Source organism: Hemicordylus capensis, chromosome 5 (genome assembly GCF_027244095.1).
Source record: "Hemicordylus capensis ecotype Gifberg chromosome 5, rHemCap1.1.pri, whole genome shotgun sequence".
Taxonomy (NCBI): domain Eukaryota; kingdom Metazoa; phylum Chordata; class Lepidosauria; order Squamata; family Cordylidae; genus Hemicordylus; species Hemicordylus capensis.
In genome coordinates, this window is record NC_069661.1 from 58,816,736 (window position 1) to 58,834,676 (window position 17,941).

The following is a 17,941-nucleotide window of genomic DNA, read 5'->3' on the forward strand; positions in this document are numbered from 1 at the left end:
TACACATTACACATTTCATGCAGAATATTAATGCATATGTATATTAGGACTGTTCTGTTCTCTGCAGAAAAAAGTTCTAAGAGGAATGTAATATATATTTCAAAAAGAAATTAGGACATGGCTCTTCAGAGAGTTTTCCTTGAATCATTTCATCAGCTGGAGAAGAAAGAAAGGGGAAAAAGAAGTGAAAGAAAACTGGTAGAAAGCAGCTACAAGGGAGTGCAAGGTTTAGAACCTTACAAATTTGTGAAATTCTGCTTCTGTACAGTACTCAGCAGACATTGCTCTAATAATTTTTTATCTCCTTCATTCCATTGCATAACATGCAATTGTGATCGTTTCCCCCAAGATTAAATTTAAACTAAAATTACAAGAATATCAGCAAACTTGTCCTAACCATTGTTAGAATCTATACTTCAAAAATAAACTGTATTCTGGTATTGCAATTGTGTCCTGAAGTACCAGCAGTGATACTTGACAGTTTAGTTAATAGCTAGAACACTTGATCAAACACTACCAGTGTTTTTCAGTTATGCAGACCATTTGTTGTAGTTGTTTTATCAACAGTAACAGCTACTAGGCAACAGAAGCTAATTAAACTGATGGTATGTCATCGTCCTCAAAGATGCTGTCAATCTGTGACTGTCTGGAATGAATGACAATTTTTAATTAATTACTATCACTTTTGTGTGTTCATTTTAATGAGGATTATCTGTTCTCAATTAGATTAACAAATAATTCTTATGTGCATACTTGCAGTGATGTTAATGGTCATGACAGCAAAAGTCTGTATTTTTAAACATTTAATCCTATGAAAACATCACCCTAAATGAACTCATGTTAAAGCACAATCATCTTAATAAAAAGTTATACATACAAGTTTTGCATAAGTAGGAACTTCACTACAAAGCTAAAGAAATGTTTCCAAAAAAGAAAATGTGGAGAGTATTTCATGCAGATCATGCTGATGGTGCCCCCAGCAGCACAGAAGTTATGGGACTGATAAGAGCAATATGTGCTCCCTACATTTCAAAGCTTTCCATCTAGTAAAGCACTATATCAATTGGACAATGTGTCAGTGATACTGCTTCAACTGCCCTGAATTTTTCTGAGCTCAATTTAAGATGCTAGTCATGTCCTTAAAAGCCCTTAACAGCTTGGGTTCAAAAAACTTGAAGGACTGCTTCCCCACATGTGAACCTGCCACCTTTTTGCAGTAGATCCTCCTGTGTGTCCCACCTGTGTTTGAAGGGGTGTGGGTTTCCTGTCACAGGAAATTCAACTTGAACCATCTGTCTATTGCTTCTGATGCTAAAACCCCCATCTAGTTCTGGAGGATCAGACCCACTCTAAGTGGTTATCCAAGTTAATGGGAAAATTCCAGACAATCGGACTCTCTTCTAAATCTTTAATTGCCATGGGGTTGCCCCTGATCAAGCCAACAGAATTCTAGAACAATGTCTTTAGATACTGAATCACAAGAAGTAAACTTCCTAATTATATTAAGAATTGGTGGATCACCTCAATTTTAGCTCTGGCAAGTTATTTTTATAATCTGACATGTCCAACCTATTGGAGAGAATTCACCAATGTTTTGGTGGTGTTGTTACAATATTTTTCCATCAGCTTGCTTGGAGGGGAGATATAAACATAGCCTATCACCTGGAGGAGAGATATAAACATAGCCTATTACCTGCACAAGCGTTCTTGCGGATCAGACAAAGTTGTAAATTTGGCTCAAATTTTGCTTCATTGTAAATTTTATTTTTATTTTTTAATTTTTACTTATATCCTGCTTTTCCTCTGAGGAGCTCAAAGTGGTGTACATGGTTATTTTATCTTCACAACAACCCTGTGAGATAGGTTAGACTGAGAGATACATGACTGGCCCAGAGTAACCCAGTGAGTTTTATGGTTGAACGGGAATTCGAACTCAGGTCTTCCCGGTCCTAGTCGCATGGGCGGAACTACCATTAGGCAAGGGGAGACAGTTGTCTGGGGGCCCCACTGCCTTGGCCCCCCCCCCGAGACACTTCACATGACTCTCCATTGCCCCCTGCCCAGTCCCAAGTCTCCTCAGCCACTTGCCCTGTTCGCCCTCTCTCCTGCTTGTCCTCCTGGCCGGCCAGGCAATCTAAGCAGCAGGTAAGCTGCAAAGAGCTCCTTTTCTCTCCACCTCTCAGCTGATCAGTGGGTGGGTGAGGCTTCCAGGGAGGCCTCTGTGCAGGCCTCAGTGAAGCCTGAACTGGAGTAGGCTTGCAGGGAGGCCCCAAGGAAGGAAGGAAGGAAGCAGGCAGGCAGAGTGGCCCCTACAGCCCTCTGCCTAGCCCAGCATTTGCCAGGTAGAATGTGAACTCCACTTTCTGGTCAAACCTGCCCCCCCCTCCCGGATATGTAGGGATCTGCTTGCCATAGGGCTTTGATATGGGGGCGGGGGGAGAGACTGAGAAGTCTCTGAATATTTAATTTAAAACAGTTTGGAAAATTTGCTGGCTTAAAAAACTATCTAGAAAGTCCTATAAGTGGCTTGTTTCATGGCAGAAAATTATAAAAACTTCTGGAACAAACAATATTATATTTATTTTATTCATTCATCCATCCTGTATTATAAAGCCCTTGAGTGTGCGCCCGTGTCTCTGGTGTCTGCGCCCGTGTCTCTCTCGGCTGTTCTGGGCATGCGCGGCGCGCATGCCCAGAACAGCCAAGGGAGACATGACTGCAGGCACCAGGCGGCCATGTTGGGCGGTTGGAGGAGAAGCGGTGGGCCGAGGAGAAGCGGCCGCCACCGAAGCCGGGCGGGAGGAGGAGGAGGCGGTGGGGGAAGCTGGCCGAGGTGGTGGTGGAGCCGTGGCCTCGGCCAGAGAACACGGTACGGCCGAGTGGCCGCGGCGGGGAGACTGGGCCCGCTGGCGGTGGTGGCTGCGGCAGGGGAACTGAGCCCGCTGGCGGTCACCGGTGGGGAGACTGGGCTCGCTGGCGGCAGTGCCCGCAGCGGGGCGACTGGGGCCGATGGTGGCGGCAGCTGCGGCGAGAGGACTGGGCCTGGCCCGCTGGCAGCGGCGGCCGCACTTGGCCCCGCCAGAGACGGAGGGAGGGGGAGGAGAAAGAAAGGAAGCTGCGTCTGAGCAGTGGACTCGGCTCCCTTTGCTGGAGTTCACTCGCTGCGCCTGACAGCGGCAGCCTCTCTCCGCGCTGTGCCGGACCCAAGTGGGCCCCACATGCTCTGGCCAGGTTCTCCCGGGGAGGCTGACAGCCGTTAGAGCCGTTGGCTGGCGGGCAGGGAAGCAGCCGCGGGGCTTGACGTTCTGACTGCCATCGCCTTTTCCCTTCCCTCAAAGCCCTGGCCGGCTTCTCCTCCTCTTCCTTCCCCATCTCTGAGCTGCTTCTCTTCTCTCTCTCTTTCCATCGCCCTGCCACCGCCGCGCTGCTTCCTTGACCCCAGCGGCCATCCGCTTACTTGACAAGCGCTGCCTCCTGTCCTTCCTGCCTGCCTGCCTTCCCCGATCTCTCCATCCGAGGAGAAGTGCGGCCCCCCCCACCCAAAACCACAGCGGGAGGCAGAAGGCCTGGGCGGAAGGAGGCGGCGGAGGAGGGCGGAGAAGGCTACTAGCGCTCGTTATTTCAACGGGCCGAAAGATACTAGTTCATTTATAAATGCACTTATGTTCAAGTTGTTTTGCAACCCAGAAAGTCTGAGTGAGAACTGTGAAGCATGTGTGGTGCTTTTATTTTATTTTTCTTGTGTGTGAACTGCTGCCCAATAACTCGCAGGGACTTCAGGGTCAATCTGGCCAACATGTGAATGCAGCACCCCCATTCCAGAGGAGATGTGTGTTAAAGGGCTTTAAAAGCCTCCTGTGAAAAACCTCCTGGAATCAAACTTTACTGAATTTGTTCAGAATTCTTAGAAAACATACATAGGTTCACACTGCATAGTTGAAAGTCTCCTTTGCTAATCTGCAGCGAGGGTCCCATTTTAATAATTAGTGTTTCTAGTGTGTTCTAGGCATTAAAAGTAGCACAAATATATATTACGCAATGTCTATTACTATATATTGTGAAGTGTGTGTATTCAGTGAAATGTATTTCTAGGCAGCATACTTATTTTGAAATATCAGACTTAAATCCTTGGGGGCCTGGGGTGTGCGGAGGCCCTGGACTTTGAGGGGGGGCCCATTTTAAAATCTCATCTCTGGGCCCACTCCAACCTTGCTACGCCCCTGCCTAGTCCAATACTCAATTTATAGTTATCAGCACAACAATTTATAGCACTCCATGTAGCAAACTGATTTCACCCCTTTTAGAGAACTTACAGAGAAAACCAACAGACTTTTATGTAACCTATCTTCTTGCAGACAAAACAGTATTTGTTAACTCTTGTGTCGCTAAATTTTGTGCTATTGCATACAAGATTCGTCAAACAATGGTGAAGGCTCCCCCATCAGGTAGGTAAGGATATACTCCTGATTTGGGTAAACTTCTTCTACCTAAATGTAACTGTGATATATGACAGGTTGTATCAACTGCACTGAACGTTAACTTTGTACTCTATTGTTGAAATCTGGTCAAGTACCGTGATAAAGATATCAAATTCAATGCTAAGAATGTATTTATTAAAAACAGCTTCAAACCTGCATTGATTCTTTTTATGTGGTTTTCTGTTTTCATTTCCTGTTAAAGCTATGGATTATACTTTTATTGCTTATCTGTTGTTTTAATGCAACTGTTGTGAGCTACCTTAGGCATCGAGGATGTAAATATTAGTGGACACCCCCACTAATGCTGCAGAGGTGCAGCAAAGTGTGCACTGCTCATCTTAATTTTGTCAGTCAGCCATATTTGTCTCAGCCTCCATTTTGTGTGCCTACTGCCTCCCTCTGTTGTTCCCTGCTGCTCTTGCCTGAAGTCTACTGCTACTCTAAGAGTTGTGAAGATGGGTAATGGGTAGCACAGAACAAATGAAAAGCCCCAGATCTTTTAAAATAATAGTAAGGCAGGAGCAAATAAGCATGTTCACTTTTGTATTTAAAAAGTCAGCGGTCCTAGGACTGCCCAATAAACCAGAGAGGGATGAGGCTAATTGACTCCTCAGACAGCCAATCAGAGTGCCCAGAGAGTAGGGAAACCTTTTTATTTTAGTTACTCAGAATAATCCAATCATTTAACCATGTTGGTTAGCGAGCAGGCAGGCAGGCGGGCTGGCTGTTGGTACGTCTGATCTTTGGCTGGCTTCTTCATTTGTGTTAGTTTGGAGGGGAGAATGGCAACCTCTGCTTTCTCTCCCTTGCTCCCTGATCTGATCAGTATGCAAAGTATTACAGCCCATTCCCAAAACGACATGCTTTAAAACATTGGAAGGAACAGCAAACTGTAAGACTGGACTAATTGGATTAGAAACTGGCATAAGAGCCAGGAAGTTATTTTAGGGCATATGCATGGATTTCAGAGTACAAATTACTTTTCAAATAACTGCAGAAGTGGCTTTCCATGTAGATGTGGTGTATGTAGAGAAGGAATTGATTCTGTTGGAAGCAAAATAATTTTAAAAATCCACTTGCTATGCAGAGAACTAGCCAGGTTTTTCTCTGGACTGTGGGCAGTAGTTGTAACATTAATAAGTCCACTGGGGGTTATGGTTCACTGGGCAAGGATTAAGGAAGTGATCTCTCTAAAAAAAAATTGTTGCTTGCTGGGATGGACACCCAGGCTAAGTGGTAGGCATCCAAGGCAGGCAGAGATTGGCACCCAGTTGTTCAGCAGGCATGGAGTAGGCAGAGGATGTCCCCATGCATCTTTGCTTCCCATGGTGTCATCGAAATTACAGGTGATGGTTCATAGCTGCAGCAAGCATCATTAAAAGCCTGTGATTTTTACCCTATTTACTGATGTGTGCATTTTTGAAACAGGCATGTCCTTGTAACTATAGAATGCATTTTTCCTCCACTTTTGTAGTTGGTCTCTGTTTTACCTGTGGCTTATATAGATTTACTTTTACATGCATAGCCTGTGCTTCTCCAAGAAGCCCAGAGTGGTACACATGATTACATATATGCTTCCCAACAGCTCTATGAAAAAGGTTATGCTGAGAGGTAAGTGACTGTCCCAGAGTTACCTAGTGAGTATCATGGCTGAATGGGGATTTGAACTTGGATTTCCCCAGTCTAGTCCAGTTCACTAACCACTGTACCACTCTGGCTCAGAGTTCTTTCTTGTTGTTGTTGTTAATTATTATTATTAGTATTCCTTTTTGAAAGAATCAGGCAGACAGAGCTGCCCTGGTGACCTCAGAATGCATATGCAGAAGAACCTCATTATCCGCAGGGGTTCCGTTCCATGGGTGGGGGTTGGGGTGGCCATCAAACCCTTATGGGGCATTAGGGTAATGGGAATGGGGGGGGGTTAGGTTGAAAGGCAGCAGGGTAAAAGGGCAAAAACAGTGGTGAAAATGGGACAAAAAACAGACTGAACGTGGGAGAAATGGGGGTGGGGAGTGCCCTCCTGTGCTCTGTGTCTCACTGGCTGTCCAACAATGCCCCCGAAAGCAAAAAGAAAAAAGAAAAGTTTTTTCCCATGAAAAATTGCAGGGTTTAGACGACTTTCCAGTAGGCTTATGAGAGCACCCGGCATTCTGCATATTCATGTGTGTCCTCCACCCCCACCATCAACTGAAATGCCTGGACCAATATGAACCTAATCGCATATAGTTGTAGGGACACATAGGGGCACCTCAGTGGCATAGTTTGTTATGATGTCATCCACCCTGATTCAAGATGGTGGACATGTAAACATTTGAGGCACAAGTGGGCTAACTTGTGAACCGCTTAACTGATTTGAACCAAATTTGCTACAGGTGTATCCCTACACATAGGAATGGCCCAATGGCATCATTTGTGATGTCATCCATTCCGATCCAAGTTGGCAGATGTGTGAACTTTGAGGTGCAAGTGTACTAACTTGAGGACTGTCTAACCAATTTGAACCAAATTTGGTACAGTTGTAGTGAGTGACACAAAGGGACATCTCAATGGTGTAGTTTGTAATGATGTCATCCAACTTGATCCAAGATGGAGGATGCGTGAACATTTGAGGTGGAAGAGATCTAACTTGAGGACTTCAGTTTGAACCAAATTTAGTCCAGTTGTAGAGATTAAATTGGATCCACAGAGCTCGAGAATTTTCACTTCTTGCCAACTCAGTCAGATCATAAGAGTCTATTTTTAACCTTTAAATCAGCCTATGCGCCTTCTCAACTTCTACGCTCAATCCAAAATTTAAGGCAATTTAATTTAAGTTCTCATCGTGTCTTTTGGTACTTTGGCACTAGATCATTAATCACGGGCTTGCTAATTACTGACAACAATAAACCTGTCAACTGCACTACCAATAAATTACCCCTCCCCAGCCGTATCAACTCTTCACAAGCTGAGCCACTGAAGGCTAAACTAGGGCCAGACGCATCTAGCCATAACAATTTTATCGGCCAAGATAAGCCACAACCAACTCTCTTTGCAGAGATGGTTAATTCCCAGCTGCACAGCCAGGATGATTTACTACACTTAAAAAAATAAGCTCACTGTGCTTATGGAGAGATGAAGACCACAGCCAAAGATACAAGGGTGTGTGTATCTAGACTCAAGTTCTGAAAACAATCTGGAACAGGAAATGGAAGTTCAACCATTACATGCTATATCAAGACACTCCAGCCTATCCAATATCAGGCCATGGCCCAAATAACTACAGCCGGAACACTCTGCTGGAAATGTCCTCTCCTCTAAAAAGGTTCATTAAAGTGCATTGAATCTGGAACAGAATCTGAATTAGAAAGTGAATGTGAAAGTGACTGTGTCCAATCCCCCAGGCTTCTCCCTGCCTCCACAGGATGCCCAATGACAATTAGAACAAAGGTTCCAGACATGGCAGATATGTGCCTGGGAGTGCTTCTTGCCTCAGATCCACACTTTGTTACTGCTCTGCTCACCCCACACAGGCTGCCTGCATCAAAGACTCCCCAGGACCTCCCTGCAGTGCCTCCTTCTCACGTATATAGAGATGGCCTCTACGATAGAAGTCCAGACTTACACAAATATCCTGGCAAACAATGAGTGAAGGACAGAGCCCTCTAGCACCCTCCCCCCGCCTACAGCATCCCTATACTACCAATCCACTAATTCAGTGGATGCATCATCCGCTCTGCAAGAAATGGGCACTGAGGCACCCATAACCAGCGATGCTCAACTTGAGAAAACAGTGGTCCCTCGACTTACGAAGCACTCGACATCCGAAGATTTAGACATACGAACGACAAAAAATACCGGAAGTCGTTGCCGGTTTAGATGCGGCTTCCTCGACCTACGAATTTTTAGATGCGGTTTCCTCGACTTACGAGTGTTTCCGGACCTCCGTGGATGCGCTTTTCGACTTACGAAAATTCCGACCTACGAACGTGCGTTCGGATCGGATTATCTTCGTAAGTCGAGGGACCACTGTATGGGCAAGTTGAACAACCAAGACAGCCCACCAGGGACAGTGTGCACCCAGGTCCCGCCCGCTGATCTCCCTGCTGTGGGGATCCAGGTCCTTGCTGTAGCCCCAGAGGACACTGACACACAAGATATGGGCCCAGGAACTCCCCCTGATAGTGTTAAGCTGAGCACTCAATAATAATAATAATAATAATAATAATAATAATAATAATAATAATAATTATTATTATTATTATTATTATTCAATTTCTATACCGCCCTTCCAAAAATGGCTCAGGGCGGTTTACAAAGAGAAATAACAAATAAGATGGCTCCCTGTCCCCAAAGGGCTCACATTCTAAAAAGAAACATAAGACACACACCAGCAACAGTCATTGGAAGTACTGTGCTGAGGGTGGATAGGGCCAGTTACTCTCCCCCTGCTAAATAAAGAGAATCACCACGGTAAAAGGTGCTTCTTTGCCCAGTTAGCAGGGGTAGTCTACCCTCTCAAGGTAGTCTACCAGAGACTGAGAGCACTCAGGACTCTCGTACTGACCTTCCTGGACTGGATCCAGACCAGCTGGCCACTGAGATGGAAGTGCAGGGCCAACTGAGGGCAACACCAGTGTCTCCGGGGTCGGATGGGCAGATCCTGGAGGATAACCCCCCCTCCCTCAGTGAGTCCTATCTGCTATGACAACAGCTTGCAGTCCAACCCCATGACATCCAGAAGACCAGAATAAGGTGTCCCTCCTCTCCTGGAATGTGGCTGGATGGGCTGCATCTGCAAGGGATGCCCGATTCACTGATTACTTGGCCCACCATGACATCATCCTGATACAGGAATCATGGACGACGGGGGGAATATTACTGAACAGATTTCTCTCATTCTTAGTTAGGGCTGAGCCAGGGATGGGCCGTGAAAGATCCAAAGGCAGTTTGGGGGTACTAGTTTCCACCACTCTTCATGCAATATCAAGATCTCTCCCACCACTCAAGCACTATGCTATGGCAGTGTTAATCCAATTCAGTCACTCCTCCTTGCTGATAATTAATACTTATCTCCCTCCACAACAGCGGAAACCCCAGCTTAGAACAATCTGGGCTGAATTAGAAACCTATGCTGCGGCCGTCAGCCTTTCTCAACCTGATGTGCTGATGGTCTTTGGTGGAGACTTCAACACTAGATTGGACGCTGATTATCACACCTATACACAAAACATCAATGCCCCCCTTCCAACCTCGAGACTGATGGGCTGCTTTTCAATCGAATTTCAAAGGACCGGAGGTCAAACTTTGGGGGACTCTGCTTGGCACAAATAACTACTAAACTTAACGTTTTCTTCCTAAATGACTTGATCAAGTGATAACTGGGCTGCTTGCAGACTAGAATGCTGTAAATCTCCCAAGGTGTGCAAGGGAGGTTCAGCTGGCCCTGATAACAGCTGAACCTCCCTTGCACACCTCGGGAGATTTACAGCATTCTAGTCTGTGAGCTTCAACGGCACCTAAAATGCAAAAGTAGTGCACCCCTGTGACAGAGTCATTACCACTAAACCTTGGCTTGCTAAAGAATGTTTTAACGCTAAAAAGCTCCCACCACCTCCTACCAGGTTTATAAAGCCAGCAGTGGACCAATGGCAGTGAAGGACCTCCTTCAGCAAAAGAGGAGGTACAAACAACTGGTGGCACGTAAGAAAAAAGAAGCCAGGAAAGCCAACTGGGCACGACTCATCCAGGCAGTCTGAACGAATGATTCAGCTGCATTCTGGTGCATCACCATGTGCAGCCATAGCAATGGCACGACTGAACTAGACTGCCATATCCCCCCAGGGATATGAACTCTACAATGAGTCTTCCATGGACTCTACAATGAGTCTTCCATGGAAGGCGGGCACCCTGGGCAAGCTATAGAGGACACGACTGCATGGAAACCAGTGACAACACCTGAGATCAAGAGCCTTGTCACCCAACTGAAATCTGGGAAGGCCCCAGGAGAAGACCTGATTCCACCTGAGGCCTTTAAAACCAATCTGGATTGGTGGGCCCCTATTCTGGCCTATCTATTTACCTTCATTGATACACATGGTCGCATCCCCAAAGACGGGGGGACAGCAATTATTGTTCCTTTTTTTTTTAAAGGGCAGAAAGAACGATCCAATTACAGACTCATTAGCCTGCCAACACAATCAGCAAGCTCTACGCGAGACATCTGCACTGGAAATTATGGGACTGGCTAGAGCAGGAAAATCTGCTGGTGGAGGAACAGGCTGGCTTTAGGGAAGGCTGATCTACAATCGCCGGCGGGAGGCAATGGTAAATCCCTCCTGAATTCTACCAAAAGAAAACCACAGGGCACTGTGGGCGCCAGGAGTTGAAATCGACTTGACAGCACACTTTACCTTGCCTTTACCTTGTTTTAAATACCTGGGGATAGTCCTGAATTACACTGGCACTAGGAAAACATGTGGGGACTATGCAGCATTAAATGCATAGAGTACCACCTCTGCTGTCCTTAAGTTTCTCCAGAGAAGAGGTGGCCATTATATACCTGCAGCGCTTAAATTGTATGAATCCAAGTTGCTGGCACAGCTATTCTACAGTATCCAGCTGGGCCCCTTCCCTAACTTCACTACACTGGAACATGTGCAATCAAAGTTCCTAAGATTAGCCCCTCAAGTTCCAAGATGCCTCTCTAATGCCACTTGTGACTGGAGACACGACTGATGAAAGTGGAGGCAAAATTTTCTAATTTTAATTTTTAAAAAGTGGAAGCAAGGGTCTGGATGATCAACTATTGGCTTAGACTTTATCTCTGTCCCTTAGGGCTTGCTCCCCTGACCTGAGTGATGACTTCCAATCCAGCTGGAAACAGTCAATTATGACTAAAATATTGTTCCTGGGCCTATCCCCACCTCTCTTAGTTAACATGGGCTACAATGCATCCAAGGCACTTATCAAACATCGTATTACAGACACAGAGTGACAATCTGACACAGGCAAAGCCCCAAACCTCCTCATTAGTAAAGGACTCAGATATACTACCTCTCCTGTGGCATACCTAACGTAACTGGAAGTCCCAAAGCACAGGAGGGCCTTCACACTGGCACACTGCCATGTTCTTCCCTCAGCTGTACCTGAGGAACAATATAGTAAGATTCCACTCTTGGAACGTCAATGCCCCTGCAACTTAGGGCAAGTAGAAACAACAGGGCAAGTCCTCCTTCAGTGTTTGTATTACAGGGACATTTGTGCCACCTTCATTCTACTGTTATTACATAACTATTACATATACATAACTATCCTAATCAAACGGACCCATTTTATACCTCTTTACTGCTTTCTGATAGCAATCCTGCCACCACTTACTTGAGCATGGCAGAAATTAAAATCCAGCAGATGATGACCTGTACGTACCCAGTGACCCACTTTATGGACTAACTTGAGCACACCTTTGCCTGCTGCCTCAGAGTGCTTCATGGCAGCCAGCGTCAGAGGCGTATCTAGGGAAAATAGCGTCTAGGGCAAGCACTGAAATTGCACCCCCTGTCCAAACATCTGACACCCATCTTTCAGATAACTTTACTATAATATCAGCTGAAAAATATGTCAAGCTCATTAATCTTCTAAAATTTCAAAAACTATTTAGCAGTGGATGTAGCCAGACCAAAAAATGCTGGAAAACTACAAATTTCAGTATGCTGGGGCTCATGAAATACCCAAATACTATGTGGAGGTGTACTTGGAAAACTAAACAGAAGTGCCTGTCTAATTCTCTACTATGCATTGTAGCATCACTATTACATAAGTTTTAAAAATAAATGGAGAATTTGACTTTTCCCAGATACTCTGAAAATAATTAAAGGATATGCAGAGTAAACTGTGTCACTGCTTGGAATTTATTCTAGTATTTCAGAAAGACAGTTAAAATGAGAGAAAGATAGCAAAAAACTCCCAGTGGGCCTTAATACTAAAGATTTCACACTGATTCAAAGACAAACTCACCATTAATAACCATCTTTTTAAGACACCACATTTAATTCACTTATCATAAGGCAAAGTAAGAGCAAATGAATACAATCCTAGCTCATAAACTTCAGCTCAGTATTCATAAGCCCTGATTCTCTGTACATAGTGCCAAACTGAATATGTGTACAGTGACTTATATTATATTAAAGTAATTTTTTTTAACCTGTAGCCCCTTCGGGGTGCTTCCTATAGGCTGGGGGGGTCTGCAAAGGTTACCCCTCCCACTGTTGGCCTCTAGGGCCTCGCAGAGACCATTTGAGCATGTGCAGTGGCCATTTTAAAAAATAATTGGTTTTTTTTAATGGCCACTGAAATCAAAATGGCCACCACGCATGCTCAAATGGCCTCTGTGAGGCCTGGCATGTCCTAGGGCCTCACAGAGGCCATTTGAGCATGTGCAGTGGCCATTTTGTTTTTGGTGGCCATTTTAAAAAAAAAATAATTTTAAGAATTTGTGCCCCCCTTCAAGTGGCGCCCAGGGCACGTGCCCTGCCTGCCCTACCCTAGATATGCCCCTGCCCAGCGGTCCTATAGTCCCACAGCTTCTTGGTTTTTTACCTTGCCTAGACCTTAAGTGGCACAGCAGGGAAATGCTTGACTAACAAGCAGAAGGCTGCTTGTTCAAATCCCCGCTGGTACTATATCGGGCAGCAGTGATATGGGAAGATGCTGAAAGGCATTATCTCATAATGCGTGAGAGGAGGCAATGGTAAATCCTTCCTGTATTCTACCAAAGAAAACCCACAGGGCTCTGTGGGCGCCAGGAATAGAAATCGACTTGACGGCACACTTTACCTTTAAATTGATAAAACTCTTACTATGTCTGTAGTTGCCCTTGTATGATTTTATATGTCTCCACATTTTGAATATAACTTTTAAATACATGCATTCTTGCTTCTCTCTTTTATGCCTTTAAAAAATGTTTTATGATGCCTTTTATAAATATTTGTACCCATCTTTTTATGATTTTATATGCCTCCATGTTTTTCATATAACTTTTTAATGCATTCTTGCGTCTCTCTTTCATGCTTTTTTTAAATGATGTTTTATGATGCCTTTACAAATATTTGTACCCATTTTTTACCATTAATAACTACTGTTAACAGCAATTCTTAGATCTCGGTCATTGGCTCATTTAGTTTGCAGTCTTTTTCTATCTTAGACAGCCATAGCTTTATTTTAAATTTTACTTCTCCTTCTGATTCCTATAGTATATAGTATATTTACATTATATGCTTGTATTGTCCACCCCTAGGCTTTTAATTTCTACTTTTAAAATGTAATATGTAATCACCCCTAATACTTTATGCTGGTCTATGATGGTAATAAAGATTAATTGATTGATTACGTTTTGTGAAGATGCACATTCTATTGATATTTAGTAAACATATACCATGTGCCACTTTGTTCGTGATGTTCATAGGCCTTCTTACTTTAAACTTGCATTTTCTAATAATTTTGTTCATTTACATAACATTACAAATTATAACATACAAAAGCAGCTTATAAGAGAAATATCCACAAGACAATTCATAGGATTACAACTGCTGCTAAGGTTTTAAGTCTTGAAAGATAGAGATGGTGTTACTCAATTCAATGCAAAAACAGATAAGCAGCCAATATTTTAAAATACTTAAGGACATGGCCTGGCTTGATTTCTGGAACAGTTGCTGATATATACTTACTTTCGTCTTTCTGCTTCAAATTTATTCAACAGTTTCTGAAGACCCCCATTTTTAAAACCCTGAAAATGTGCTGCAGGGGCTCCTACTGTGATGACATCATATAGAACATCTGCAACAGGAATAGACAAATATTGAGATTTGCATTCACACACAGATATGGTTGCACTAAACCCTTTGTTGAGGATCGTCCCTGCTAACTGAGCAAAGAGGCACCTTTTAAAGTGGCGATTCTCTTATATTTAGCAGGGGAAAAGCAACTGCCCCTATTCAACCCCAGCACAGCAGCCCTCCCGTGGTGGTTGCTTCAAATTTAGGTGTGTTTCTTTTTACGTTGTGAGCATTTTGGGGATATGGAACCATCTTATTTATTGTTTGTTTTTCTGTGAAAACCACTTTGAGAACTTTTGCTGACAAGTGGTATATAAATATGTGTAATAGTAGTAGTAAGGTTTTCCTTATTTCCCTCATTTCAGAACATTATTGTAAGGTTAGAAGGTGTGCTTCCACTAAGCATGTGTCTTTTAGATATTTTTGATCAATTTTATTGAGAGAGCTTTCCAAAACTTGGGAGGGCCAGCTTGAAAGGGATAATTCCAAAAGGCATCCATAAAGATATACCATTTTTCAGATGCAGCTTATTTGTTTTCATTTAGAATGTGCCACATTAAAACAGAATCAAATTCTCTCTGTCTAAAACACAATCTTTTTTTATTCTGATGACAAATGTCTCCATACGCAAAAACATTGAACAAATGATTAACAGTTAATGAACCGTATCTTAGCATCATGGGTGGGATTCCGAATAGATCCCCAGAAACTGATTTAACACTGCTGCATTGGTTGTAGCTAAGCTCTAATTTAAAGGCAGATATAAAATAATTCCATTAGCCTGAAATGGCTACAGAATTCATGAAGAGATTTTTTATTATGGTTCCATTATTGGGATTAGGAATATGCTTGCTTGAGGCTTTGCTATTACACTAAGGAAGCTCTCTTAAGGCTACAGTGCTACTATAGCCATGTGTAGAATATTTTTATAGGGCTTTGGTCATGATAACTCAGGGACTTGTTAATTTGACAATTATTTACTATCACGCGCTTTATGTGGGATTGTCCTTGAAGACTCAGAATCTTCAACTAGTGTAAAATGCTTTTGATTAGAGCTAGGTTTCATGATTATGTTACGCTGCTATTATACCAGCTGCAATGGTTTTCAGTCAATTTCCAAGCACTGGTTACTACCTGCAGGGTTCTAAATTGCTTAAGATCATGGTACCTAATGCACTGCCTTTGCCTATATGAATATGCCCACTCTTTGAGGCCATCTGTTGAAGTTGTCTTGCCATCCTTATAGGCCCAATTGGTGGCAACATGCAAGAGGGCCTTTTCCATTGGGGCATACAGTCTGTGAAACTCCCTGCTACAGGAGCTTAGATGAGCCCATTATTTGTCAGTGTTTCAGTAGCATCTAAACAAGTTTCTGTTCTGGCAATTGGTTTAATTTTACTTAAAGAATTGCAGTTGTTTATTTTAATAGGACTGTACCAGTTTAAGTGTGAGAGCTTGATTATATTTATGCCAAATATAAGCATACTGGCTGCAACAAGATTTTCTACCTTTCAACATTCCAGATCAGCTGTATCCTATGTGGGGAACATTCTTGTGGATTTAAAATGTGAAATAGAGAAAGGTCATGACTACAGATCTAAACCAAGCCCAGGGAATGTTGGCCAAAACCTGACATGAACAAACTGTGTAGCGAATGCAACATACCAGAGAGCCAGTGTGGTATAGTGGTTAGAGTGCTGGACTAGGACCGGAGAGACCTGAGTTCAAATCCCCATTCAGCCATGAAACTTGCTGGGTGACTCTGGGCCAGTCACTTCTCTCTCAGCCTAACATACTTCACAGGGTTGTTGTGAGGAGGAACTTAAGTATATAGTACACCGCTCTGGGCTCCTTGGAGGAAGAGCGGGATATAAAATGTAAATAATAAATAAAAAAATAAAAATACCTTTCAGCCGAGGACTATGCACGTACATTCTCTGCAGATGTAGATTGACTGGAACAAATTCTAGTGTCTTTTCCCCTTTACTACAGCTTGATTTGAAGGAAGAGCCTGGAAAGTAAAATTTTACAGACTCATTAATCTGAAATGCTCAACAGATGTTTTGTCTTTTTTAAAATGCTAGGATAATACTTAGATGTTGGCATCATTTTAAAATTACCTTTAATGTGTAATTGTGTATTAAGAAAATGTTTGCTAACTGACTCTCTCAGCATGTGTCTCAACAGCACTCGGCAGAACAGCTTTTAATTCACAGAACAAACTGTTTATTTCCCCCTCCCCAACTACCCGCTGCTCATTGATGGATGATCCCAATGTTGGAAAATCAGTCCACAGTTAAACTGTATTATGTTTGTGTGTATGCTAAACATCAGGAAAGAGCTAGTGAGCAACTCAGGAACAGGGCCTCAGTCTACTAAATTCCTGTATGGAAAGAACGTCTGTGTAAAAATTAGCAGGTGATTTATATATAGAGGTCCTGTGTCATGGTCACATACTTGAGCGAATTCAGACGACCACCTGTAAGTACTTACCAAATAGGAAGGAGAAGAACCAGCGAGTGTGAGGAATGCATGCTCCTGTCAGGCAGGTTATCTGAACCCGCCAAATCTGGTTACTAAGATTCTTCACCCAAATTTTACTGACTTTCATCCCTAAGTTTTAGGAGTTGGGCAAAGAATCTCAGTAACCAGATTTGGTGGGTTCAGACGACATGCAATATGAGTACGTACTCCTCATGGTCACAGGTTCCTCACCTTCCTACTTGGTAAGTACTTACAGGCAGTTGTCTGAACTTGTATTTCCTTCTATTTACAGATACTAGGCAGCTGTGGTCCATCATGGATTCCCAGTAGGTGTTAAACAGCAAAATATACATGTATGTGGAACACAGAAGCTGATTTCTACCAAATCAGACCATTGATCCATCTAGCTTAATACTGTCTACACTAAAAGTGTAGTGCAAAGTAGGGGTGCACATGAATCAAAATCTGCAATTCGATTTGAGGTTGAATCGAAATGCAGACCCCCAAATTGATTCGTTGAAAGCAGCTAGCTGGCTTGGCCAGCTGCCTTGATGAATCAGCCCCAAATAACCCAAACTGATTGGGGTGATTCACATGACATTTTGAGGCCCATTTTGCTGGAAAAACGGGTCTCAAAATGGTGTTGCTTTTCCAGGGAGAGCTGGTCTACCAATTGGGATCAGCAGGTAGACCAGTCCTCACAACCACCACTGGATGGATGCTGAGCTGGGGTAGGATAGGGACAGTTGCTTACTGGAAGCACTTACAGGTACCTTTAAAATTAATCAAAGCTCTCTCTTAACACCAGAGGTAATGCTGGAACTGCACAAGCCATGCCTCTGGAATGCATAGAGGCCAGGTGAGCTCTGGTCGGAGACATACCGCCACCGGCACTGCCACACAGGATACTTTCCGGAGCCCCATGGCAGCAACTTGCACAGTCCCGGCGTTACCGCTGGTGGTAAGCGAGAGCTTCAATTAATTTAACTGTAAAGGTACCTATAAGTGCTTCCATTAATTTAATGTTAAAGGTACCTCTCACTGTCCTCCAGTGCCACCCTCATTATCTTATTTTTTTTTTCTTTTTAAGGCCACAACACTCAGAATGTTCCAAACAGAACTGGCTTGTTCCATTCTGAGCTCAGAACAGGATCCCCTTTTTAGGGGTGT

At 43.6% G+C, this 17,941-nt stretch overlaps 1 protein-coding gene and 1 long non-coding RNA gene across 20 annotated transcripts in view; one reads left to right on the forward strand and one right to left on the reverse strand.

Moving 5' to 3' along the window:
* INPP4B (inositol polyphosphate-4-phosphatase type II B) overlaps nt 1-17,941 on the reverse strand; it is a 461,921-nt gene that overhangs the window by 132,846 nt on the left and 311,134 nt on the right. For all 19 annotated transcript variants that reach the window (XM_053253993.1, XM_053253999.1, XM_053254002.1 and 16 more), the window contains 2 exons: nt 16,194-16,298; nt 14,180-14,288 (listed from right to left, as the gene is read on the reverse strand). In XM_053253993.1, coding sequence (XP_053109968.1) covers nt 14,180-14,288; nt 16,194-16,298 — 214 coding nt within the window. The remainder of the gene's footprint in view (nt 1-14,179; nt 14,289-16,193; nt 16,299-17,941) is intronic.
* LOC128326690 (uncharacterized) overlaps nt 17,061-17,941 on the forward strand; it is a 36,208-nt gene continuing 35,327 nt past the window's right edge. The window contains exons 1-2 of the long non-coding RNA XR_008308202.1: nt 17,061-17,097; nt 17,580-17,732. This is a non-coding gene — a long non-coding RNA (uncharacterized LOC128326690). The remainder of the gene's footprint in view (nt 17,098-17,579; nt 17,733-17,941) is intronic.